This window comes from Podarcis bocagei (genome assembly GCF_964188305.1).
Source record: "Podarcis bocagei genome assembly, chromosome: 14".
Taxonomy (NCBI): domain Eukaryota; kingdom Metazoa; phylum Chordata; class Lepidosauria; order Squamata; family Lacertidae; genus Podarcis; species Podarcis bocagei.
The window spans coordinates 26,812,917-26,840,285 of record NC_138139.1 but is presented as its reverse complement, the minus strand read 5'-3'; the positions used below and the strand labels follow the sequence as shown (position 1 = coordinate 26,840,285).

The following is a 27,369-nucleotide window of genomic DNA, read 5'->3' as shown; positions in this document are numbered from 1 at the left end:
ACTAGCCATAGCAATAAAATAAAATGTACTGAAGATAAGAGGTAAAAACTTAACTGTACAAAATACATTTTGGAGGTTTGCATTAATAATAAAATAATAGATTTTATTCTAAAGGTCCCCACTAAAAACCTTGCAGATTTTTGGCCTTTGAGTGTGTGTATGTGTGTTTGCAATCAAGCGGTGTATAAATGTTATGATTGAATGCAAAATGCAAAAAAAAAATAAAAAATAAAGCAGATGAAAGGAGTTTTATACTGCTCTTCAGCTACCGGTGTGGAGGTGCACAGAAATAAGAAATTTTAAAAAAACCCTCTCTGCTGCCGCTTGGCTCTGGGTCTGTGGGGCTCGCCTTGCTCTCCTTTCCGCAGCGGTGGGCCGCAGCGTTCGCGGCTGCGCTGCGCCCGGATTGCGCACCCGTGCGCCGGTCCCTGGCTCTCTCTCGTGGGCTCCGGGGCTTCCTCCGTGCCCGGCGGGGGCGGTGTGAGGAGCGCGCGGGCTCCGGCAGGGCGTGGGGCGCCGCTCCTGCCGCCGGAGGCAGACGAGGAAGCGGAAGCGCCGCTGCAACATCAGCAAAGCAGCAGCAAGAGGAGGAGGAGGAGGAGGAGGAAGACGAGGAGGAACCGGCCAGGGACGCGCCGCCCCCGGGAGTGAGTAAGGACGGAACACCCCCCCCCCCGGCACAACACACACAAGCAACACCCCACCCCAGGGAGACGGGGAAGAGCAGCAGGCCTGGCACCCCACCCCACCCCCCATTCGGACGCAGCAGGATCCCCCAAGAGAGGGCGCCGCGCCCTGCGCAAGGCTGGAGTAGGTTGCGCCCCGCGCGCCCCTCGCCGGCCAGGCCAGCGGGTCACTTGCGCGCCCCCCACCTCCGGTACACAGAAATCTCTCCTCTCCCCCACAGAGAGCAGCGACGCCCCTCCGCCTCTGGCCTCCGTGGCCGGAGAAAGGGGGGGGAGAGGGTGGACAGCGGGGGCACTGGCCACCCAGGAGTAGAGGTGATCGTGTGTTTTTCCTACCCACCTCCTGGCAGGGGAAAGGCGGAAGCTCAGGAGCAGAACACCTGCTTGGCATGCAGAAGGTTCCAGGTTCAACCCCGCCACATTTCCAGGTAGGGCTGGGGGAGATTTCCGGCCTGAAACCCGGCAGATCTGCTGCCAGTCAGTGTAGGCAGCGTTGAGATAGGCAGACCAATGATCTGACGCGCTATAAGGCACCTGTCCGTTTTTGTTAGGGGGAAGGGCTGGTGGTTCTGTGGCAAGAGCACCTGCTTGGCATGCAGAAGGTCCCGGGTTCAGTCACGGGCATCTGGAGGTGGGGTTGGGAGGGATCCAGAAAGCCTGAGGAGCTGCTGCCCATGGGGTAGATGATGCTGAGCAAGATGGAGCAATGGTCTGATTTGGTACATGCCGGCTCCCTATGTCCTTATGTTCAGGACACGAGACCTGAAATGTCATTTTGTTTTTAGGGGAAGGGCTGTAGCTCAATGGTGGAGCATCTGCTTGGTATGTAGAAGTTTCCTGGCTCAATTTCCAGCATCCCCAGGTGGGGCTGGGAAATAACATGGAAATAACCCCAGAGAGGGGACGCGGGTGGCGCTGTGGGTTAAACCACAGAGCCTAGGACTTGCCAATCAGAAGGTCGGTGGTTTGAATCCCCGTGACGGGGTGAGCTCCCGTTGCTCAGTCCCTGCTCCTGCCAACCTAGCAGTTCGAAAGCGCATTAAAGTGCAAGTAGATAAATAGGTACCACTCCGGCAGGAAGGTAAACTGCGTTTCCGTGTGCTGCTCTGGTTCGCCAGAAGAGGCTTAGTCATGTTGGCCACATGACCCAGAAGCTGTACGCCGGCTCCCTCTGCCAGTAAAGCGAGATGAGCGCCGCAACCCCAGAGTCGGCCACGACTGGACCTAATGGTCAGGGGTCCCTTTACCTTTACCTAACCTCAGAGAGTTGTGTAAACAATGTCAAAGGAACTAGATGGACTCTTGGTCTCATTCAGGCCCTATGTGCACAAAAATATTTAAAGCTTTACACAGTCATGGCATGACCCCTATTGCCTTCCAGAGCTACAACCCCCACAGTTCCCTGGGAAGAATGATTGACAGTCAAACCACTCTAGAAATTGCAGCTCTGTGGGGGGAACGGGATCTCTCACTAAAACTTGGTACCCATAACAAACTACACTTCCCAGAATTCTTTGGGGTTATTCAAAGTGGCGTGATACAGCTTTAAATGTTCAATATAGATGGGGCATCAGCAAAAGGCACATTCCAAGGCTGAGGAAGGGCTGTAGCTCAGTGGCAGAGCAAAGGATCACAGGATCATAGAATCAGAAGGGATCCTGAGGGTCATCTAGTCCAACCCCCTGCAGTGCAGGAATCTCAGCTTGATAATGCATCCATCCTCTGCTTAAAAACTTCCAAGGAAGGCGAGTCCACCACCTTCTGAGAGAGTCTGTTTCGCTGTCTGACTCTAACAGCTCTTGGTGTTAGAAAGTTCTTCCTGATGTTTTGTTGGAAATCTCCTTTATTGTCATTAGAATCCATTGGTTTGTGTCCTACTTTCCAGAGCAGGAGAAAGCAAGCTAGCTCCATTTTCCATGTGACAGCTCTTGAGATAGTTGAAGATGGCCATCATATCTTCTCTTTCCCAGGCTAAACATACCCAACTCCCTCAGCTGTTCCTCACAAGTCTTAGTTTGATCATCTTAGTTGCCCTGCTCTGCAGGTAGGGCTGGAAAGACGCCCTGTAAGTCAGCTGCAGAAGTACATAAGAGGATCTCGCTGGAGCTGGCCAGTGAGCCCACCAGGTGCCGGTGGGAAGCCTTCAAGCAGGACGGGAGCCCAAGTGCCCTCCCCCTCCTGTCGTTTTCTGCAACTGGCATTCAGGAGCATTGCTGCCTCCAAACATTGCTTTGATAGCCTTCTCCCTGAATTTGTCCAATACTCTTTGAAGGCCATCCTAGTTGGTAGCCATCACTGAGCAAGTTCCATAGTTTACCTGTGGGAGCAAGGACTTTACAGTGGTACCTCGGGTTACATACGCTTCAGGTTACATACACTTCAGGTTACAGACTCAGCTAACCCAGAAATAGTGCTTTAGGTTAAGAACTTTGCTTCAGGATGAGAACAGAAATCGTGCTCCGGCAGTGCGGCAGTAGCAGGAGGCCCCATTAGCTAAAGTGGTGCTTCAGGTTAAGAACAGTTTCAGGTTAAGTACGGACCTCCAGAACGAATTAAGTACTTATTTTATCTGTCCTGAATCTTCCAACGTTCACCTTCATTAGATAGCCATGAATTCCAGAGTCACGAGAGACAGAGAAAATTTTTTCTCTTATCCGTTTTCTCCATGCCACGCATGTTTTTTTTAAAAATAAACTATCATGTCACCTCTCAACTCTCCTTTCCTCGAAACTTAAAGGTCCCAAGCGCTGCAACATAAGGGAATCTCTCTACCCCCTTGATCGTTTTGGTTCCCAGCCTTTTCCAGCTCTGCAATACCCCTTTTTTGAGGTGAGGTCTCAGGTTCAGTCCCTGGCATCTCCAGGTAGCCTTGGAAAGTCTCCCTTCCTGAAACATCAGAGAACCTCTCCAGTCCATGTGGTGGCGCTCTGGCCCGTCTGCTGGGGAGAGGTTGCTGTGGCTCAAAGAGGTTTTGTGGGGTTTTCCCTTCCAGGAATCAACATGCAATATGGCAGCTGCAATGGAGACTGAGCAGCCAGGGCTCGAAATCTTTGAAACGGCCGAGCACAGGGAGAATGTGGCGCCTGGAGAGAAGGCCAAGCTGGAACCGTACTACGTGGAGAGGTATTCCTGGAGCCACCTGAAGAAGCTGCTGAATGACACCAGGAAGGACCACGGCTGCCTGATGGCCAAGGCGCCCCACGACTTCACCTTTGTGAAGAGGACGGATGCCGAGAGCCCCCATTCAGACAGGGTCTATTACCTGGGTAAGTGTTGACAGCTTCCCACGCAGCCTGGAGGATTTATGCTGTGTTTAGTGTTGCTTTCAAAGAATCTCAACTAAGCAACGTGTATGAACCAGGGATCCTAGTTTGCAACAAACCATGGTTAGTTTCCAAGCAACCCAGCTTTAAACCATGAGTTATAAAGCTGGCATGTGTAACCCTTAAAAGTGAGAATAAACTCATCAGACGTCCTCCTGGCCACCTATGTTGGGTTCACAGAGCAGTGAGCCATGGTTTAGTTCAAACCAAGCCTGTCTGTCTCTAAATACCAGTTATCGGGGTGGTGGAAATAATGCCATGTGAATATTCATACTCAGTTTAAGCCAGGAAGGCTCATGTTATATTCTTATTTCCTTAAGATTTTGGGAAATGTGCAGATTTCTTAAAATTGAATTGGTTACAAGCCGAATCAGCTACTTGTTCTTAACTTTATTAGCTGAATAGTGAATTGTTAAAATAATACTGACTGAAAATGAAAATAAAAATAGAACTGCATCGAAAAGGGTTTATTTTAGAAATCATGGTAGTTTTTGGTTTTAAAGTCTCCCAACAGGATTTGGCTTCTCTCTTATCTGCTTGGTATTCTGCTAATGCAAAAATAAATAAATTGCAAACTGTGTTTTGTTTTCTAATACTCAGCAATGTCCGGTGAGAACAGAGAAAATACACTTTTCTATTCTGAGGTTCCCAAAAACATAAACAAGGCTGCGATTCTTTTGCTCTCGTGGAAGCCACTCTTGGATCTTTTTCACGTAGGTGACTAGCCTGAATCTTACACATTTCATCCCCTCCCTTTCTCCTTTTCCAGTGGACAGTCTTCCAGGTAATGACACGCCCTGTTTGAGAGACTGGCATCTGTCAAAGATGAAAACCCATTAGCCAAGGGAATCTTAGCAGCTCTAATGTTTGTTCCAGCTCTCCTCCTGCCTAGCTACACTTGTTGCCAATTAAAAATTCAAAGCATTTTCCATTTCTAATATTTTTTGCTTGTATGCATTTGGTGAACCGCCCTTCGTTGAGACAGCTCCTTCTTCCATTTACCTAAAAAAGCATTTAATACAGATTGCCTCGGCCTGGTTGCTGCAGTTTTCTTAAGGAAAAAGGCATGGCAGAGGTCTTTGGGCACAATTCAGCAAGTGTTGTTTATTATGGGAGATGTCCACTGTTACTCGTACTCAAGAGTAAACCCACAGAAATTGTTGGGACTTCCATTGGTTTCAGTGGGTCTGCTCTTGATTTAGCTGAATATCAACATATTTAATCTATATTTAATCTGCTTGCTATATATATATATATATATATTAAATCTACAAATTAGAAACCCTAAAGTGAAACTAAATGCATCCTATCAATATTGCAGTTTAAAAAATCGAGAATGAAAATATTGAGTAGTGCATTCTAAAAGTTAACGCCCCCATGTAGGTGTCTAAAACAGGTCGGTTGACTCCTCTCCAGTTACATGGGGGGAAATCTGATCATTGTGATGTAAGCCCCCTTTGGAATCCATGGGACTTCATTTCTCATACTATGAGTATACAGAAGCAAGCCCTCCCCCTTTATTTTGGGCACACTCAGACATAGGAAATACCACATTTCTTTTCCTGATTATAATGCTAGTGTTTCTGTCTTGTTTCCTAATGTTCCATTCGCATTGCAGTACCTATTGTGCTATAGAACTGTGTTTTTTGACCAGTAATACTGGCATGTCATGCTACATATCACGTCATTGGGCCCAACAACAAATGCCATTGGACAATGACATTTTGACCCTTCCTGCACATGCGTGCTTGATTCCCCCATTAAAAAGGCAGGAAGGAACTGTATGCTGGTGTAGCGCCCCAGGTTTTGTCACTTTACCCTTGCAATTATCTGGGTTAAGGGGGCTGCAAATGGATTTTTTTCTGGAATCAAATAACATGGAAACGAGTGCTAAAAATGCAATAAATTCCATTTGTTTCTCGTAAGTGGCGTAATGTAAGGAAGCCTCAAATGTAAGGAAGAAATGAATGGAATGAGAAACACTGGTAAAGTGGAAGAAGCTATTGTGTGAATGCAGCTTTAGTTGGATACCATGGGATTAAACCCCACATAAATAAACACAGGATTGTGACCTTAAGGAAGTTGCAACTGAGCCCCACTGCTTTCTGTATCACACACATCTTGCTCCTGTGCATGTCTGAAATTTTAAAAATACACGAGTCTTTAATGGCTGTGCAGTATTTTATCCAGTTCTGGGTTACCTTATTGATTTGTAATATTTGTATTTCCCCCTCCCCTCTTTTTGTGCTTTGGGAATGCCAGCTGGGGTTGGGTGGTGATAGGGAGGATGTAGTAAACAATACAAATATATAAATGCTTAGAATTAATTCAGCAGGAGTTACCCTCATGTAATTCTGCATAGGATTGCAGCCATAATCATAAATTAACTTTTGCTGAATCATACTTTGGATTTTCTTTGACAATGTAAAACAAAAAAACCTCAGTGGCAGTGAAAAAACACCCTAACAACAAAAGAAAACACAGGCTGTGGGTTGTAGTTTTCTCCCTCTTGCTTTCTCCCGGTCAGGCCAGCCTCGATTATGGGATGTACTCTCGGGAGGAGGAGCTGCTGCGGGAAAGGAAGCGGATCGGGACGGTTGGTATCGCCTCTTACGATTATCACCAAGAAAGTGGCACCTTCCTGTTCCAAGCCGGAAGTGGGATTTACCACGTGAAAGATGGAGGTCCCCACGGGTTCACGGTAATAAAAGACGGCAAGCTAGACTTTTGTGAACTGCTCTATGCCCTGGGTTTTAGGTACAGTGCCCTCTGGAGGGCGGAGGCTAAATGGAAAGTGCAGCCTGACGTCAGTGCTGGAAGCGGGTTACAATTATTTACTAGTCGTCTAAACTTCAGGGGTTATTTATTTATTTCAGCATGCGTATATGTTGTCAATTCATACAGTATAGCATGGTGGGGGACAACAAAAAATAAAATAGCTGAAACGTAAACCCCACAATAAAATATACAATGCAATATGCTATAAAATGCAAAACTCCATGAAAACTAAGGGGGGGAAATGTCATCAAAATTATCAAAAAATGTAGACAGTTACATAGGCCTATCTGCATTGAAAAAGGTCTCTAAGACACAACTGAAAATCCAAAGTGTGTGTGACAGTTGCTAGAAACTGCAGGGGAGAATGCTTTTGTGCTCAGGTCCTGCTTGGAGAGTGGGAGCAGGTGGCGCTGTGGTCTAAACCACTGAGCCTTCCTGCGCTTGCCGATCGGAAGGTTGGCAGTTTGAGTCTGCGCAATTCAGGTGAGCTCCCGTTGCTCTGTCCCAGCTCCTGCCAACCTAGCAGCTTGAAAGCATACCAGCGCGAGTAGAGAAATAGGTACCTCTGCATCAGGAAGGTAAACGGCATTTCTGTGCACTCTGACATTCGTCACAGTGTCCCATTGCACCAGAAGCGGTTTAGTCCTGCTGGCCACTTGACCCAGCAAGCTGTCTGTGGACAAACGCTGGCTCCCTCGGCCTGAAAGCGGGATGAGTTGCCTTTGACTGGACTTAACCGTCCAGGGGTCCTTTACCTTTACCTACTTGGAGGTTTCACGTGGAGGCACCTGGCTGGCCAATGTGAGAAGAGGATAACGGGCTAGAGGGGCTCCCTTTGGCCTGATCCTGCAGGCTCTCCTGAGGCTCTTAGGTGTTTGCCACATTCTTGTTGGAAGAGTGCTCCACAATGTGTAACCAGACTCCTAGTGAAGGCCAATTGGGCCTCTGTAACATGGGAGGCAATTAGCCATGTGTTGCTGATCCTCCCCACCAACTGAGATCTTTTGGAAGAGTTTTCCTTCAGTCTCCTCTCTCATAGCACTGGATCTCTGGACCATCCAATGAAGCTGAGTATCAGAAGATCCTTGACGGGCAAAAGGAAGGACTTCTTCACACTGTGCATGGTTAAAGCAATGGATTCACTCCTAGAAGAAGTTGTGCCTCTACTTCATTGGTTGACCCCATTGACTTCTAATATTCTTTATTTGAAAGTAGCATGCACTATTCTAAATGAACAAATGCTGCTTTTAATTGCTGTCTGCCACATTGCTTACGACGGCATTTGTGTGGTTTTCTTATTATGGCCTCTTTTGGTGAAGGAAGGGCGAGTTATATACGCATTTGAAATAAATGAATAATCAAATAATATTGAGAGAGAGGGTGAGAAACATCTCCCGGTTCATTTAATGCCCCTCCCTTTACTCTCCATTTTTCCTAAGCTAATAAAGTCCGTAAGGTGATTCACTCTCGCTGACTCTTACGGCATCCCAGACACTTTCTGCAAAAATTCCTTGAGCCTCGTGGGAAGGGTTCACTAGTTCAAAAGGGCTGTTTTCCAGCGTCTTTCTCTCCTGCGGTCTTTTTTTGCAGAAACAACCCTTGCAGCCCAATTTGGTAGAGACGAGCTGTCCAAACATACGGATGGATCCCAAGCTCTGCCCAGCAGATCCAAACTGGATTGCTTTTATCCATAGCAATGACATCTGGATCTCCAATCTAGCAACCAAAGAAGAACGGAGGCTGACATTTGTACACAAAGGTATGGTTGCCTTTAGCATGGGACAAAAGCAGAAGAAAGTCGAGGGCAGCACGAGTGGGGCAGTGTGAGGAGGCAAAAGTGGCTTGGGAGTTACACGTGAGCCCACTGGGTGACGCATTCCTCACGGGGCAAGGATGCCCCAACAGAGTAGGAGGGCCATCAGTCTCTGGCACGGGGTCTGTAGAGATTGTGCCCGCTTCAGTTTGCAGAACTGGCACTGTTACAGGTGCCACATAATACTAATTCTGCAGTTGTAATAAACGGATCTTTTAGTGTAGTGGCACCTACACTTTGGAATTCCCTGCTTGTTGACTTCAGGAAGGTGCCTTTGCTGAACTCCTTTCTACCGCCTCCCACTCTCTTAAAAGAGAAGCAGAGTTGTTTCAAAGAGTGCTTTTGCAAAGCGCAAGCCCTTTGCCAAAGCACTCTTTGAAGCAGCTGCTCCTGCTCTTTTAAATATTGGTGCAGTTAGCCAGTTGGCAGGGGGCTTTTCTGTCAACCCACTCGGTCAGTTGCTTAAAGGAGAAGGAGGTTGGCTGTTTCAAAGAGTGCTTTTGCAAAGATTGTTAAGACAACTCCCCTTGCTCCTGTTTGAGCCTCTGCAGTCCCCTTTTAAACCTCCGACATTAGAAGTTTAAAGCAGGATGGTGGAGACTTGTAAAGATATCCAATGAATTTTGATAGGTCCACTCGTCATATCTGGCCCACAAAGCTGACCCTCTTAAGGGCCGGTCCAGAGAGCCAGAGGGGTTCTCCATCCCCCCTGTGGGGTTGAGTCCTTGCCATTCCAGCTACAATAATGGACATTTTATGAGTCACAATGCATGCTTCAAGCTTTCCATGGGCATTCTTCTCTCTGAAAAATAATGTTTCTTGGCATTGCCTTCATAGAATTTGCCAACATTGAAGAGGACCCCAAGTCTGCTGGGGTTGCTACCTTTGTGCTACAGGAAGAGTTTGACAGATACTCCGGCTACTGGTGGTGTCCCGATTCAGAGATGAGTAAGTATGCAGAATAGCATTAACTCTTTTTCAGTGCTGCATCACACTGTTGACTCATGGTCTACTAAGACTCCTAGATCCTTTTCACATGCCAGATGTCCCACATCTTATATTTGTGCGGCTAGTTATACCTGCCAATGCAGAACCTTGCATTTGTTCCAATTGAAATTCATTTTGCATCCATCTTTCTGGTAGCTGTAGGTGGAGGCAAAATCCTTAGAATTCTGTATGAAGAGAATGACGAGTCGGAGGTGGAGATAATTCATGTCACATCCCCCATGTTGGAGACAAGGAGGACAGATTCCTTTCGGTACCCCAAAACCGGTGAGATAGATTGTGCTATGGCTCAAATGAGGGCGGTTTAATCCTAGTGAAAGCCACCAGCAGTTCCTTTCCATTTCACTGTGAAATTTGTTTGCTTTGGGTTACAGTATAGCCAACAAAGTGCTAGACCCACTCACATTTATGGGTCTGTGTTAGCAACGTCCGTTAATTTCAACAGGCCTACTCTGAGTAGGACTAGCATTGGGTTCACCCCTGTATTACTATTTCACTTAAAAAGTATTTCCAAACCACTTCATAATTTTAAAATGTTCTGAGTGGTCAGATCAACATGAAACTCTCAAACAATATAGTAAAAACAGAGGGGGGGGGAGCCATACAAAATTATCAATGGCACAGGATCCAACCTTATAGAATAAGGAAAGCTTGTGCAAAAAGATACATCTTTACAAGGTGTCGGAAGCAAATAATTGAAAAGCCATTTCCATGTGTAGGGGCAGCAGCAGAAAATGCCAATTTTTAGGACACTGCCCTGAAATAATTCTGCCATTCCTTAGTGACCATTGACTGCTGTCTTTTCTTTTTTAGGTACTGCTAACCCCAAAGTAACTTTCAAGCTGTCTGAAATAACCATCAATGCTGAGGGCAGAGTAAGTCTGATGTTCTGTTTTGCCTCATTTGAATCAGTTTGGTGACTTGTCTAGCCTGGTGGCAAATCGGTAAACTGCTGGAAACGGGGCAAGAAACATGAGGCACCCCTTCAGACAAGGGTGGCTAGCCTTTCCCATTCTGAGGGCCACATTGCCTTGTTTCAAATCCTCTGGGGGCCATATGCCCAAATGGCGGTGGGGGTGGGGCAAAGGTTTGGATTCTTGCACTGCAAAACGGGAGGTACATTTCACATGGTTTGCATTATAGCCATTTAAAAATCTTTTAAATTAGTGTGGTGTTCTGGTTAGAGTGTCGGAGTAAGGAGCTGGGGGAAACTAGGGTTCAAATTCTCACTCAGCCATGAAGGAGACTGGGTGACCTTGAGCCAAACACTGCTTCTCAGCCCATCCTGTCTCCCAGGGTTATTGTTGGGACTAATTGAGGAGGGGGCAAACGCACACACATTTCCCCTTACTTTTTTGGAGGGAAAAAGTGTGTCTTATAGAGTGAAAAATGTGAATTGGTAGGATTAATGCCTATGTATTGTGGGGACACAGGTGGTGTTGTGGTCTAAACCATTGAGCCTCTTGGGCTTGCCGATCAGAAGGTCGGCAGTTTGAATCCCCACAACGGGGGGAGCTCCCGTTGCTCTGTCGCAGCTGTCTGTGGACAAACGCCAGCTCCGTCAGCCTGAAAGCGAGATGAGCATCGCAACCCCATAGTGGCCTTTGACTGGACTTAACCATCCAGGGGTCCTTTACCTTTTATTTGGGGGTTAATGTAATTAAGATGCATATTAACTGAAACAAGTCCACTACTGTGCAAACCATTCATTAATGAATTATAATCACAGTAATTTGTGAAATTACTAACTTATATTTTTATTTTATGTATTAAATGCGAATGCCACCCATCCTCCCAGAGGAGCCCGGAGGGTAGCAAACAACAATGGAGAAAACAATTTTAAAAAATTTATTTAAGACCTCTTAAAAGCAGTCCCAGAGCACACTTTGGGAGAGCTTTTCTAAACGGTACTTCCCTCACCCTCACCTCTCTTGGCAGATTTCTGATGTGGTTGACAAGGAACTCGTCCAGCCCTTCGAGATCTTGTTTGAAGGCGTGGAGTATATCACTCGAGCAGGATGGACCCGAGAGGGGAAATAGTGCGTGTTTGTATGGTTTCCTGCATTTCTCCAGCAGCTCTTGGCTGGAACTGGACTGTTCTGAGCAGGAGGCAAACTCCTTGTGTTGGAGGGCTTTGTTATTATTGGGTGTGGCGTAATGGTTAGAGGATCAGCCCAGGGCCTGGGATCCCAGGGTTCGAATCCCCGCTTGGCCATGAAGCTCACTGGGCTTGACCTCGGGCCAGTTATTTTCTCTCAGCTTAACCTACCTTGCAGGGTTGTTATGAAGATAAAATGGGGAGTGGAGAACCATGTCTGCCACCTTGATCTCCTTGGAGGAAAGAAGGTGGTCAACAGATATAATAAACCCTTGGAGGTTCTTAAGCAGAGGTTGGATGGCCACCTATCATGGATACTTTAGTTGTGATTCCAGCATTGTAGGGGGTTGGACTAGATGACCCTCGGGGTCCCTTCCAACTCTACAGTTCTACGATTCTATGAAATAAATAAATGTTATTTTTTATAACAGTACAGACGGCTTAGTGCCAGGATATTCTTTTTAAACTTTTTATTTTAATAATAATAATAATTTTAAATGCATTATTTGATGATGAAGATTATGATAATAATAATAAAAATAAAAATAAATAGTAATAATATTAAATACCCTGAGACCACTCCATTGTAACTATCCAACCTCTCAAAATTTCAACACCTCTTGCGATGCTTTGATCCCTTTCCATTAACATGCTTCTAAGCAGTTTGCTGTATTGCTTTTGAGACCCGATTGAGGGGCATTGCAAGATAAATAACAATAACATTTATAATACAACGTATCTGTGATTGATATGATATGAAATCAGCCTTCTTCAGTTGTTCCAAATGACCCTTGCATAGTCCATAGCTGTTTTTTTGTTGAGCTCAATGTCCAAATTTCTTCCTTGGATAATGATGATTATACCCCGCCCATCTGACTGGGTTTCCCCAGCCACTCTGGGTGGCTCCCAACAGAATATTAGTAATAATAATAAAAAGGCGATAAAACATCAAATATTAAAATCTTCCCAATACAGGGTTGCCTTCAGATGTCTTTTAAAAGTTGTGTAGTTCTTTATCTTCTGGACATCTGATGGGAGGGCATTCCAGTACCGAGAAGGCCCTATTCCTGGTTCCCTGTAACTTGGCTTCTCGCAGTGCGGGAACCACCAGAAGGCCCTTGGAGCTGGACCTCAGTGTCTGGGCTGAATGATGGAGGTGGAAACGCTCCTTCAAGTATACTGGGCTGAGGCTGTTTAGGGTTTTAAAGCTCAGCACCAACACTTGGAATTGTGCTCGGAAACGCATCCACAGGGACTTGGGTTCGGATCTCTCCAGCTGGGGTTGTGGGAGCTGGTGTTTCGACTGCAGTGCTCAGCCGCAGCTCTTGCCATGTTCCGAAGCTCTCCCCCTTCCGTCCACAGTGCTTGGGCCATCTTGCTTGATCGCTCTCAAACGCGGCTTCAAATTGTGCTCCTTCCCCCCGCTTTATTTATCCCCGTGGAAGAGGACGCCATGGAGAGGCAGAAGCTGATCGACGCAGTGCCTGACTCTGTCTCACCGCTGATTGTTTACGAGGAAACAACAGACATCTGGATAAATGTAAGAATGTTATCCCCTTGAGCGAAGTCCTGCTAGCAGCCCCTAGACCAGGAGCGGGGAGACTTTTCAGGCCAAGGGCCACATTCAGCCACCTGGGCAACAGTCCGGGGGCCGCATGCTAGTGGTGGGTGGAGCAAGAGGCAATAGTGGGTGGAGCAACAGGTGTGGCTCTTGCCTTTGTGCAACAGACTTAAGTTCAGGCCACACCCCCGTCAGAGTCTTCGCCTATGCCCCGCTTAATCACGTGATTTTCTATCCAGGCAAGCAAGAAGCATTGCCACAGTCCAAGGACACATTCAAGCCAGATACAAGCAGGGTTGATGAGGGGTGTGGCCTAGTGAAGGGGCGGATCCTACAGGAAGTCCTCAGGGCCGGATAGAGAGGCCTGAAGGGCCACGTTCAGTTCCTGGGTCTGAGGTTCTTCAGCCACGCCCTAGTGTGATGTCATAGTTTATTGACAACGTTATAACTGCATGGAGGGAAAGTGTCAGCTACAGAATCTCAACAAATATTGCAGCTTCTAAATGAAAGTGGGTTGTCAGTTTGCCTGCCCTACAGGAAATAGCTCACACAGGCTTCAGGGGATGGTAGGTGCTGATTGTGTAAGAAATGACTGGACAGGCAGGGGAATTTTGGGAGGAAGGCACCTCAAAGGTGGCTGAAGGACTGAGTTGTTCAGGGTACGCTGATTTTGCTAGTGACCATATTTTCAGGTAACACTAAACTGTGGTCCATTGCACTGCGCTGGCAAGCCTTAATGCTTTGTGTCCAGGAGGAAGACTTTGACAGAGCTTAGTTTCAGTTTTAAAGAATCCCAGCTTAGCTTTAATTGCTTGTACTAGGGATCCTGGTTTGAAACAAACGGATAAGTTTCACAGCAAGCCACCTCCAAACCTTAACTAAACAGATCTTGTGTCAAGCTAATTCTCCCCTGGTCTCCTTGCTGGCCCAAATAGGACTAGTTTAGCCAGCTAGCCCTGGTGATCATCTAATGTTTATTGAATGGATTTCCCCCCTAAATTGATTTTTAAATTCTGAATTTATTGTTATTCACGTTTTATACTGTATTTTAGGCTGTTTTTTGTTGCCTCAGTTAAGTGTTTTAAATTTGTTGTTAGCCGTCCTGAGCCCGGTTTTTTGAACCGGGAAGGGCGGGGTAGAAATAAAAATGTATTTATTTATTTATTTATTTATTTTTATTATTATTAAACCAAGATTCCTGGTTCAAACATAAAGCACACGAAGCTGGCGTTCCTTAAAAGTGAAAAAGACTCTGCCATGACTGTGCTGGAAGAAGAAAGAAAGGGGTGTGGGAGGCAAACGCTTTGCTCTGCATTGACTAGGCTTGTCCGCATAATATTAAACCTCAGTTTACAGTTGCGTGCGAACGGGCCCAATCTCCATCCTTCGGTTCAACTTCCAACCCTCCTGTGTTCCAACAGGTCCACGATATCTTCCACGTTTTCCCCCAGACCAATGAGGATGAGATAGAGTTTATCTTTGCCTCCGAGTGCAAAACAGGATTCCGCCACCTGTACAGAATCACAACTGTTTTAAAGGAGAGCCGGTACAAGCGCTCAAGTGGAGGACTCCCTGCTCCAAGTAACCAGCTTTGGCTGTTTTTGCTCCTAAGTTCAAATGAAATAGAATAAACTGCACCAGGTGGTTGAGGGAATTCGTTTTCTTAGGAGATTTCTTTCAGGTTGGCATCCCAGCATTGCAGTGGCCCGTTAAGCTTGGATTAGGGCTGTAAGCACCCTGCACTTCCGCAAGTCAGCTTGCGCCCCACTTTAAAGTAAAGTAAGCTGCGAGTCCTTATGATTCTGAGTTTGAAGTGTTGTAAGGAATCTCAGTAGCCCAAGAGGAAAGATATGGAAAGTGCGGGTGCTTTGCTTTGTCTAGACCGGTACCCAGCGTTTGTGGAATACAGTGTGCAAACGAAGCAACAATTTGCATTTTCTCTCTGTAATCTAGACTGGAGAACTTGACAGCCGAAACTGGCTGGCTTGCCTCGTGCTGGGCAGGCAAGGATCCAAACATCAGCTTGTAAAGCCCAGATTTCCCTTGCAGGGAGTTGGACTAGAGGAACCTTGGAGTCCCTGCCAACTCTGCAATTCTGTGATTCCTTACCAGCCTTCTGGCATGTCAAGATCAGCAGAGGGGGCCCTCTGGGTTGTTCCGCCGCCCTCAGAAGTGTGTGGGGTGACAGCCCAGGAGAGGGTCTTGTAGCAGCCCCATAAGCAGCCTTTGCCTGCTGTTGGACTACAGCTCCCATCAGCCCCTGCCACCGCACAGACATTCCGATAATTTTGATCTTGATTTTTGCAGGTGATTTCCTGTGTCCCATCAAAGAAGAGGTGCCAATTACCAGTGGGGAATGGGAAGTTCTTGGCCGACACGGGTCCAATGTAAGACCCTTCAATTTTATTTTATTTTCAATTTGGCAAATGCATTCGGGAATTTTATGTATGTGCTTGACCTCTCCCCAAAAGCATGAGCTGAAACATGGGTTGAGCATCAAGCCAGTCTGATCAAGGGGGGAAACTTAAATGCAACCTTAGTTCCCGCATAGTGAAAAACAGAACAGACAATGCAGTCACGGATTTGTGTGGAATTATTGTTTAGGTTCATTGTTGCCGTTGTCATTTATTGTTCACGTTCCACATGCATATCTTATGTAAAATGTAGAAAACCTAACAGTGTAGAAAATATAACAAAAACAACTAAAAACAGTATGTGATGGGGGTGGGTTGTTTTGTGTTTTTTGAACCGCAATGTAAGGTGGACGCCGATGGCAGCGACCAATTTTTCTGGTTAGGAAGGCTTGTTGGCAGAGAAATGTCTTCAGTTGTTTCCAGAAACTGCAGAAAAAATGGGTGCCTGTCGTATCTTGACTCAGCAGCTATTACACAGAACAGGGGGAGCCACACTGAAAGCCCAGCTCCGAGTTAGCGGCACAGCAGATCTCTCCAGTAACAAACAAGAGAGTGGTGTTCCTACCTGTGACACGCCACCTTGCAGCTTGGTTCCATGGATCTGTGGCCCCTACAAAGTAACTGGGCATGAGGAAGCAGCCACAGGGGTTGTGCAACCCCACCAGAGGCTCAGGAATCTGTACACAGCCCCTGTTTTCACGTCCTGTTAGGGACATAACCATAGAAATCCAATGTGGGGAAAAAACATGCAATTGAAGTTGTGTAATGGAGGGAAAACAGGCATTGCAGGTCTCGGAATTCCCACTCCTCCCCTGAGCATTGGTGCCCAAAGGGATCTTTCTGGGGGTGGGAGCAAACAAGACATTGAAAGGGAGGGAAGTCGGCTAATTTCCCACAAAAACAGAAAACGAGAATAGCATTTGTGTGTTTTCCTTCATATCTCTGGTTCTGCAGATGCTAGAAGCCTCTTTAAAAAAAGAAAGTTGGCAACACGGGTCTCAGTATTCATCCAGGGAGGAGTACACATCTTTTGAATGCTCCCCATTAGTTGAAATCAAACATAGTTGGCATAGTTTATGCTGAGATAGACCCCTTGTTCCTGATGTGCTAGACCTCAGTTTGCAGGGATTTGCAGTCGGAAGTGGTATGTGCCCTGCAGTGAGTGGTATAGTCTGTCCTACCGCTTCATTCTCTGGCCAGCATCAAGATTCACCTGAGAGCTTTTTTCCTGAGCCAGGAGGCTGCAGTGGGGTGTAACTTCTTCCTTTAGGTATACCTGTGTTTTGAATTAGCTTTCCACATAGGCAGTTGAAATGAACTTAGTACTAAATCCAACCTGGGAATTGTTGATGCTACAAACTTGGGTCACTTCTGTGTTTTTTTTGTGTGTGTGTGTTTCTTTTTTTTATCAGATCCGGGTCGATGAAGCTAAAAAACTGGTATATTTTGAAGGTACAAAGGATTCCCCCTTGGAACATCACTTGTATGTTGTTAACTACGAGAACCCCGTGGAGATCAAGCGGTTGACAGAAGCTGGTTTCTCCCACGCCTGCTGCGTCAGTCAGGTATTTCACCTCCTTCGCTGTGGTTTTGTTCTGTGCTGAGTTCCCACATGAAGATAGCAGGAAGGAACTGTGCGCTGATGCACAACCCTGAATTTCATCACTTTACTCCTGCAATTTTATGGGTTAATTGGTTTGCAAACTGATTATTTCTGGAACCAATTAACACAGGCTCGAGCACTAAATATCTATGAGATTCCACAACATTTCCGGAGATGGCTTTTACGTTGGGTGGAAGCTCAAATATAAAATGGAAACTAACAGGGAAATGGTATAAAGCACCATGTGATGGCAGCATAAACCTTGAGGGAAATTGCCTGGTAGGCCCAAGCTGGTTTTCAGAGGTGGTCACTTATTTCTCCTCCTGCCCTCCAGAACTGCGACATGGTGATTTGTAAATTCAGCAACCAGAGGAACCCGCACGAGGTGTCTCTCTACAAGCTGACCGGCCTCGAAGATGACATTTCCAACAGGTCCAAGGAATTCTGGGCTACCATTTTAGATTCCGCAGGTATTTCAGATATGGCGCCAGGCTTTTAAGAAGGTGAAAGGACATCTGTCCCTGAGCCTTGTTTCATCCTTGCCCTCATGCATCCTCTGTGACAACTCTTCCTTTATTTGTCGGTTCGTTTCACGTGTGAACCAATTCTTACAAAGCATCCTGAAGGAATTTTGTAGTGCTTCCTCATGTGAGGAAGCCAGTTGAAAACTGGTGGGACTCCGTGAGGTGGAGATGGGGAACGTTTTCCATCCCAACGGCCATATTCCCTCATGGGCAGCCTTTAGCGGGCCACAGGGCCCTGGTGTGCAGAGCAACAGATGCAACTATGGCCTCTGTCTGGTAGGCCAAGCCAGAGTCAGAGGTTTCTCCACACACACACACACACACACACACACACCCCCCTCCACATTCCAGGCCAGGCAAAAGCATTTGAGGGGGGTGCCATGCAGGACTGGTTTTCTGGAGAGAGGAGAGTGGCTTAGGGAGGCTCCTGAGGGCTATGAGGCTTGGAGGGCCACTTCTGGCCCATCTGACTGGGGTTCCCTCTTTCCTGGTGTAAGGATTGTGGTTGTGCAGTCAGAATCTGATTTTATGCAGGGGTGTACAGACTTAAACCTAAATGGCCTCGGCCCAGTATACCTGAAGGAGCGTCTCCACCCCCATCATTTTGCCGGGATGCTGAGGTCCAATGCCGAGGGCCTTCTGGCGGTTCCCTCACTGCGAGAAGCAAAGTTACAGGGAACCAGGAATAGGGCCTTCTCGGTAGTGGTGCCCGCCCTGTGGAACGCCCTCCCATCAGATGTCAAAGAGATAAACAACTACCTGACATTTAGAAAACATCTGAAGGCACCTATTGGCTAGTACTTGTGACATCCTGGATGCCAGTAGGGACACCCACACACCCATCTGAAGCTGTTGCTAAATACATCTTGCTTTAAATTGAGGCTTGTGGTTATTGAGATGGGTTGGACTGAAGGGTTTGGGAACCTGTGGATGTTCAGCGTTGGGATACAATGGCCAACTCCGCTCTGCCATGCCGAACGCAAACGACACCTGTGCTTGCATCCTTGCAGGGCCTCTCCCAGATTACGTTCCGCCCGAGATCTTCTCTTTCGAGAGCTCCTCAGGGTTTTTGCTTTATGGGATGATCTACAAGCCCCACAACCTACAACTCGGGAAGAAGTACCCCACAGTACTCTTCATATACGGGGGCCCCCAGGTCAGTTGATAACATTGTTCCTGGAAGCTGTTAATAAAAAAAATGCTGTTTTTAATCAGCCCCCGTGTGTGCAATGTAGACGTTTAATCTGCGCTTCCTTTCAGGTGCAACTTGTGAACAACCGGTTTAAAGGGGTCAAATACTTCCGCCTGAACACCCTAGCGTCCCTTGGTTATGTTGTGGTGGTGATTGACAACAGGGGATCCTGCCACCGCGGTCTGAAGTTCGAAGGTGCCTTTAAATATAAGATGGTAAGTTGCTCAGTGGGTACAGAAGTCCTGACACAGGTCTGAGTGCTGCGACCTTGCGTTTTTATTAAGAGATGAGATAATCTCATAGAATTCTGCCTCAGAGGCCTCATCCCTCCTTTCCCAGTTGTATTTAGGTTCAGAAAAAGCACTGCGTTGGAGGTCATAGAAGGCTTTCCCCCCCAAGCCTGATTCTGATTTTTTTTGGGGGGGGGGCGGGGAATAACAGCTACGGAGTGTAATGTTAACCCTTCCCTGTGCATGATGACACTTCACCCTCCCCATTGTCCATGATGCCATTATTTTTCCAAGCCTAATATTATTTTTGGGGGGTGGGGGTTGGTTTCTTCCAACAGGGACAAATTGAAATAAGTGACCAAGTGGAAGGTTTGCAGTACTTGGCCTCCCGATACGAATTCATCGACTTGGACCGGGTTGGCATTCATGGCTGGTCCTACGGGGGATACCTCTCCCTTATGGCCTTGTTGCAGAAGCCAGAGATCTTCAAGGTAGGATAATGTGCAACAAGACAGCCGAGTGTGTGTGTGTGTGTGTGTGTGTGTGTGTGTGTGTGTGTGTGTGTGTGTGTTGTGTGTTTCCATTTCCAGCTTTTGCAAGATGTCTTGTTCATTTGACAGTTCAAGTCTTGTTAGGATTGATTGTACCATCTGTAAATATAACACATAAGAAGATGCTTTATGCTGAGCCAGACCCGTTGGCCCATCTAGTTCAGTATTGTCAACACTGACTGGCAGCAGCTCTCCAGGGTTTTTTGAGTGCCTGCCTCAAAAAATAAAAAAGTTGGTCATCTCTGCCCATGGTGACCGAAAGGTATTGGTACCACTATATAAAGTTGCATAAAACCTGGAACTGGATAACTTGAAAGGTGGTCTTTTATATACCCAGCCAATCGGCTGCAACAGATACCATCTCATCAGCTGGTCCATTCTGTACAATGTCGGAATACGGCATGGGTAGGCAAACTAAGGCCCGGGGGCCAGATCCAGTCCAATCGCCTTCTAAATCCAGCCTGTGGACAGTCCGGGAATCAGCGTGTTTTTCCATGAGTAGAATGTGTGCTTTTATTTAAAATGCATCTCTGGGTTATTTGTGAGGCATAGGAATTCGTTCATTTCCTCCCAAAAAATATAGTCCGGCCATCCACAAGGTCTGAGGGATATAAGATATGTCAAATGAACCATGGAAAGAGAAGAAAGGAAGTCATTGATATCTTAAGGATGTAAAATGTCTGTTTGAAATTGTAAAACAGAAAAATTAATAAAAATTATATTAAAAAGGGGGGGAGTCACATTACACAAAAGCTGCCATTGGGGTTTTCAACTTTTTCTTTTTACTGATAATTTCATTGTTTCATTCTTTTTGCAGACTGCTTTCATATTCCCTCCCCCCAACAATCCAGTGTTATATATGTACATTTTATGAAATAAATGCATTAATGAGAATAACACAACACTGACCGTCTTCTTCCCCATAGGTCGCCATTGCTGGTGCCCCGGTCACCCTGTGGCTCTTCTACGATACAGGGTACACCGAGCGCTACATGGGTCACCCAGATAATAACGAACAGGGCTATTACCTCGGCTCTGTGGCTATGCAAGCGGATAAGTTTCCTTCAGAGTAAGTGTGTTCCTTCCCCCCTTCACCCCCAACTGTGCTACATTCCAACCTAACGCTGCTGTTTCTTGCCTAATTAAATGCTTAAACGGTTGCGTGGTAGTAAAGAACCACTTAATAAACTTGAATGGGCATTTACATAATCACGGCCCATTACGAGTAATCTGCTTTTCTAGCCTTGTTGTCATTAAAGTATTAACTTTTGCCTCAAGAAATTGCAGGCGGACCTCCCCCCTGCCTCAAATTACGCAATTAGCCCCAGTGCTAATTAAGTGCATTAATTAGACATACCACCCTAGTGGCTGGCTGTAGATCAGCCACAGTTGTTGTTAACAGGGCTTGAGAGGGAAGATTGTGTCTTCTATCCTAGAGTGGCCCTGTCAGCTCCTCCATACAGACACATACACCATCTGCTTCTTCCGACTTAGGTTGGTATTCTGCCATCCGTTCCCACCTTTTCTTATTGGCCTGGGGTTTAAATTCTGTGTTTAAATCTTCCGGGACAGTGAATGGAGAGATGGGAGGCTGGAGGAAGTGTACAGTGGTACCTCGGGTTAAGTGTGTAATTCGTTCCGGATGTCCGTTCTTAACCTGAAACTGTTCTTAACCTGAAGCACAACTTTAACTAATGGGGCCTCCTGCTGCCGTCGCGCCGCCAGAGCCCAATTTCTGTTCTTATCCTGAAGCAGAGTTCTTACCTGAAGCACTATTTCTGGGTTAGCGGAGTGTGTAACCTGAAGCGTATGTAACCTGAAGCGTATGTAACCGAGGTACCACTGTATTGTTTTGGAGCCTTGGGATCAGCGATGTGGGTTTTCCAGAAAACTTAGAACACATTTCTGCTGTCCTAAATCTATGAGAGATCTGATTTCACACAGTCATTTTGATTTGATTTGCTTCACAGAGGTTTACCCCATAAATTATTATTGGCATTTGCGGCAAAGAGTGGTATATAACTAAACTTGAACAGGCATATTCTGTAGATATGGGAACCGTTAGCCCAATATCCGAAAGTAGTTAAATCGTTTTATTACAAGGGGGAAATCAGTTTAAGTGCCTTTCGGCTGTGATCTTCTGTGACGGGGAAGGCTGGTCTGTGGTCCTATAGTTGCTGCAGTTCCCCAACATCCCTGACCATTGGTCATGCTGGCTGCAGGAGCCATTGGGAGTTGGGGTGCAGCAACTGGAAGGCCACAAGTTCCCCAACCCTCCTATATGTGTTTCCCTGGGAGTAAGTTCCATTGAACTTAATACGACTTATAAGCAGTCATCGATAGGATTGTGATATTTGCATGGTTTAGATGACCTAGCTAATTCAAAACTTTGTTTGGAAATTATTTTGTTGGAATCCTAAACATGGATGAAATGATTATATATAGTGGACAGACTAAGAATGGGAAGTTCTTTAATCTCTGAATTGCATGTTTTCTATGTCCTCTTGAAAGTTCTTTTCTATCTCTTCTTATCTCTTTTTTTCTTTTTTTTTGTCATGTTTTTATTTTACTTAGAATAATGTTGGACAAAAAGGATATTTGAGATTGTTTTGTATTTCTCTTTATAAACTCTAAAAAAAAACTTTATTTTTTTAAAAAAAGGAATCCCAAACATGTCAGCTTAAAGCTTCCCTTCCATTATTCAGATTTTAACTGGAGGGTTGAATGAAAAAACACTGGAAAAAGTTAACATAACTCATTTAGCAGGCCTAAAGATCTTTCTGTGTCACTTCCTAGGGATAGTCAGCTGAAAAAAGAATTGCCACTCTGATTTTCAGATCCAGGTTTCAGTTGCCCAGTATGACTTGTGTTTTGCATTTTGTTACTAATTGGTTTTATGAATCTCTCTGTATTTCTGAACAATTAAAATGGGCTGTGGGGAAAATAAAGCAGTGGGGGAAATTCCAACCCTGGGGGTCTGTTATTTCCCGCTCCCCTTCTGGTATTAGCTACATAGGTATCTTAAGACGATACCAGAATTCGAAGAAATTCTAAATCAAACGATCTGAAGCTTTGCTTACTGTTTCTCCCCTCGTCCTTTCAGACCCAACCGGTTGTTATTGTTGCATGGATTCCTCGATGAAAATGTTCATTTTGCACATACCAGCATCTTGCTTAGTTTTCTGGTCCGGGCTGCGAAGCCTTACGATCTACAGGTAAGATGCTCTAGGGCAGCCTTCACCAACCTGGTGCCCTCCCACCCATTTTGGACTACAACTCCCATCAGCCCCAGCCAGATACAAACATGCCTTTTGGTCACATACACATCTCCTTTGCTTTCCCCTTCACAGTATAGCAAACAAACCAGGGAGTCTTCCATTAACTATAGTTTACCGTTTTGTCCCAACTGAGAAACCGTGGTTAGTGCCTTCGGAACAAGCTAGGATAAGCTTCGTATCCACAAAGGCTTCATATCCTGGCCTTCTCCGAACCTCTTAACCATGGGTAGGCAAACTAAGGCCCACGGGCCGGATCAGGCCCAATTGCCTTCTGGATCCGGCCCGCGGATGGCCTGGGAATCGCCATGTGGATTGCCAGCGTGTATGTTCTTTCCCTTTCCCTCCATGGCAGTGGCGGCTCCTCCCTCCCTCCTCCTGGCTTCTCCCCGCCCTGCCTAGAGGAGGAAGGGGGCTGGGCTTTGTTGGTGCCAGCAGCAGCACTTGAGCAGCTGCCATTTTAAGCAGCCCCTCTCCGGAGCCCTTTCACACGCCGCTCATCGTCCCTCCACCAGCCCCTGCTGCTCGCAAGACACAGGTAAGCAGCCACCGGGGCTCATGGTGCTCTTGCATCATCCCCCCCCCAAAAAAAATACAGTCTGGCCCCCCTCAAGGTCTGAGGGACAGTGGAACAGTCCCCTGCTGAAAAGGTTTGCTAACCCCTGCTCTTAACCATCGTTTCTGCTGCCCACCAACCGCTCCTGTCCCTTCTAGTTTTTAATTTTTTTAATCAAAACAGTTGAGGTTGGTTGGGGGGGGTGCCTACTTCTTGTTGTTGTCTGTGCTTTATTGGGCTTTTAGCGGGGTGTGTAGTTGTTTTGCTTGTTTTGTTATGGTTCTGAGCATTGCAAAAAAACAAAAACAAAAACTTTATTTTCTTAAATTACAAAACAGCAACCATAGCGTTAGAACAAAGCTTACCCTTACAGACTTTCTGAATACGTGAGGTTACATTACATCAGTGCTTAGATCTCTGAAGTTGTTCTGTTTTTAGTGGTGTGATAGTTCCAGTTACCGCATGCAATCACAGTAACAAAACGAAAAAAGGAATATCGTGGAAAAGGATTTTCCTCTTTAGCACTGTATGTAAGAAAAGGATGCCAATTCACCCAAAATGTGACTTTTGGTTTAATTTGGTTTAATTCCCTTGGCTATATTTAGTTTAGTAGTTAATTTTTTTTACCAGTGCTAATTGCGAGTGTTTCTAGTTTTTCTTCTCTTGAAATGGTTGCTTTGAGGTGCCAAGGGCAATTTCCAAATGTGCCCCCCGGCAAAGTTTGAGGATTCCTGCTTCTTCCTCTATAAAAGCTCCCCCCCCCTTTTAAAGTTTTTATTAAAGATTTTCTTGTGTAATAAAACCAACAAATCAACAAGAGAAAGTACGTAGAGCGTCTCCACTTTCAATTCGTTGAGTCTTTGTCGCACTTCGTTTACATTTGGTATGAAACACGATTGTTAAAGACATTGTGCGTTTGGGGGAAGAAGGAGAGAGGGAGAGAGAGATCAGTTGTGGGGGGCGAAAATGATATTTCGTTCTGTTGCATAGTGTTTGTAGGGCTTTTGCGTCAGCATCACATGGGTAGGTTCTTTATTTATACATATATATTTATTTTTATTGGCACTGCAAGAGAATGGAGGGGCCAGAGCTTGGTTGGTTGTGTTTGGTTGGTTGCAGTATGTTTTGTTTGCAGGGGGACGGGTGGGCTGAGTGGGTCAGATGCTTTTGTGGGGGGATTTAGAAGACATCTGAAGGCAGCCCTGTTTAGGGAAGCTTTTATTGTTTGATGGACTACTATATTTTAATATTTCATTGGAAGCCACCCAGAGTGGCTGGGGAAACCCAGCCAGATGGACAGGGTATAATAAATCATTATTATTATTATTAGCCATTGTCGTGTTGTGTTGTATATGTGATAAAGGGGGGCATTTAGAGAAGCATTTGTAAACCTCTTAACCAGGCTTCCTCAGACTCGGCCCTCCAGATGTTTTTTGAGACTACAATTCCCATCATCCCTGACCACTGGTCCTGCTAGCTAGGGATCATGGGAGTTGTAGGCCAAAAACATTCAGAAAGATACCTAGCAATGCACGACACAAAAGCAATATTATCACTGCAACAATAATGCAGTGATAGAACTTAAAGCCAGCAAAGCAGTAGTATAAAAGCATATTAAAAATGAGAATTCAGACAGCGAAGGCAGGGCCAAAGAAAGCCTGGGCAAAAAGATAAAGGCCTTGCAAGACATCTGAAGCAGCAGATTATGTGAATACCTCAAGAAAGAAGGGAAATTGACTCCTTTCCCCCCTTTCTTTAGATCTATCCACAAGAGAGGCACAGCATCAGGGTCCCTGAGTCTGGAGAACACTATGAACTGCACCTCCTGTATTATCTCCAGGAGAATCTGGGTTCACACATGGCCGTGCTGAAGGCAGAGCACTGATGACACCCCCCTCCCTCCCGCCCACCCTTCCAGGAACTCTCAGCACAGACAAATACAGCTGCTTAACCAAACGCCTCGGAAAGGGGCGTCATGTTGTTGGTGCCTGCTTCCCACACAGATCAGTCGACACGTCCTCGGCCTTGCTTCGTTTTATTTCTCCTTATTTTTTTAAAAAAGTCAACCCGGTGCCATACAAGGAGACGACGCTGTACAGCAAACGAATAATTTTAAATGTAAATAAAGAAAGTCAACATCTGTGCTACTTGGCAGTCCAGAGGTTTTTTTTTCTCTTCTAAGGGTGGTTCACACACTCCAGAGTAAGTGTGCTTACCCAAAACTTTATACCATGGGTAGGCAAACTAAGGCCTGGGGGCCGGATCCAGCCCAATCGCCTTCTAAATCCGGCCCACAGACGGTCCAGGAATCAGCATGTTTTTACATGAGTAGAATGTGTGCTTTTATTTAAAATGCATCTCTGGGTTATTTGTGGGGCATAGGAATTAATTCATTTCCTCCCCCCCCCCAAAAAAAATATAGTCCAGCCCCCCACAAGGTCTGAGGGACAGTGGACCGGCCCCCTGTTGAAAAAGTTTGCTGACCCCTGCTTTATACAGTTGTACCTTGGTTCTCGAACAGAATGCGTTCCAGGAGTCCGTTCAACTCCTGGAACTGTTTGAAAACCAAGGTGCGGCTTCCTATTGGCTGCAGGAGTGTCCTGCAGCCAACCGGAAGCTGCATAAGCCATGCCAGATGTTCGGTTTCTGAAAATTGTGAAACACTCACTTCCGGGTTTCAATCATTTGGGAGCCGATTGGTTTGGGAGCCCAAGGTGTTTGAGATCCAAGGTAGGACTTTACTGCTTAATATCGTAAAGATCTCTAAGCACTCTGAAAAACAATGATAATACAACATATATTATCCAGTAAAAGTTCCGAAAACGAGATAAACACAAAAACTATGTGTCAGGGAACTGACATCGGAGCCAGAGGCGGAGGGAAGGCTCTCAAGTGATGCTGGAGAGGGACCCAGCAGGGAGAGAGGTAGCTCAGCGGGGGAAGGAAATCAGCGCAACACCAGGGATAAAGGGGGGCAGATGGGGGAATCGGCGAGAGGGCTCCATGACTCTTCGCCGGACACCAGCGGGGAGAGCACGGGTCCTCCGCTACCCACACCCTCCCTGCACAGAAGACTTCCGCGCAGGGAGAGTAGGAGGAGACTTGGCGTCAAACAGCTTTTATGCTGGAAAAGGTTTAAGAAACGTCCACTGATGGATTCTGCTAGCGACTGAGGCAGCCACAAAGTGAAGGGCTGTCCAGACAGAAAAGGTTTAACAAGGCAACATAGCCAGGAGTGGTGGCAACTTACGCACGAGCAACCCCTATATTCATTACACTATGTATCACAGAAGTGCGCAGTGTGATAAGCTGTGATTCCTGCATTGCTGGCGATTGAGCTAGATGACTCTTAGGTTTCCTTACAGCTCTCAGCTCTGTGATTCTAGAATGAGCAGCAACTGAACTCTTCTTGTCAAGTGCTGCATTTGCACAGTTATTATTACTATTTGGCTTGCTTTGACACTTTTCCTATTCCTCCCCGGTTTCTTTGCTCTTTAAAATACAGTAGCTTTGGACGTTCTGTCCACGTAATATGAACACTCTTATGGGTGGCTAATGATGGGGTGGTCAGTTGAGAGCTTTGTTGGCCGTCGAGGAAGAAGCCCATTTGGTAGGAGAAGCTGTACAGTGGTACTTCGGGTTAAGAACTTAATTCGTTCTGGAGGTCCGTTCTTAACCTGAAACTGTTCTTAACCTGAGGTACCACTTTAGCTAATGGGGCTTCCTGCTGCTGCTGTGCCACCGGAGCACAATTTCTGTT

The 27,369-nt window shown here is 46.2% G+C and overlaps 1 protein-coding gene across 3 annotated transcripts; it reads left to right on the top strand.

The window, feature by feature from the left end:
* The first annotated feature begins 480 nt into the window (after positions 1-480).
* Positions 481-25,756, top strand: DPP8 (dipeptidyl peptidase 8). 3 transcript variants are annotated; one of them, XM_081171102.1, is made up of 21 exons: positions 558-647; positions 1,037-1,114; positions 3,679-3,952; positions 4,610-4,722; positions 6,537-6,710; positions 8,378-8,546; positions 9,438-9,548; positions 9,744-9,872; positions 10,419-10,480; positions 11,544-11,644; positions 13,066-13,243; positions 14,686-14,845; positions 15,572-15,651; positions 17,091-17,243; positions 17,616-17,751; positions 18,816-18,961; positions 19,066-19,212; positions 19,566-19,718; positions 20,705-20,847; positions 22,882-22,993; positions 25,369-25,756. In XM_081171102.1, exons 2-21 carry the CDS (start codon positions 1,076-1,078, stop codon positions 25,492-25,494), a joined length of 2,706 nt encoding a protein of 901 aa, XP_081027228.1. In that variant the 5' UTR covers positions 558-647; positions 1,037-1,075; the 3' UTR covers positions 25,495-25,756. The 3 variants fall into 3 exon arrangements, with proteins under 3 accessions (XP_081027229.1, XP_081027230.1, XP_081027228.1); XM_081171103.1 differs by lacking the exon at positions 1,037-1,114 and having other exon boundaries at positions 481-647; XM_081171104.1 differs by lacking the exon at positions 1,037-1,114 and having other exon boundaries at positions 501-651.
* The last annotated feature ends 1,613 nt before the right edge of the window (positions 25,757-27,369 follow it).

Bases quoted from the DNA above. Each gene is read 5' to 3' on its own strand.
- DPP8 (XM_081171102.1), top strand. From the start codon at position 1,076: ATGCAGAAGGTTCCAGGTTCAACCCCGCCACATTTCCAG. The intron at 6,711-8,377 runs GTAATAAAAGAC...CTTTTTTTGCAG, and splicing joins GAGGTCCCCACGGGTTCACG to AAACAACCCTTGCAGCCCAA. The intron at 17,752-18,815 runs GTATTTCAGATA...GCATCCTTGCAG, and splicing joins TACCATTTTAGATTCCGCAG to GGCCTCTCCCAGATTACGTT.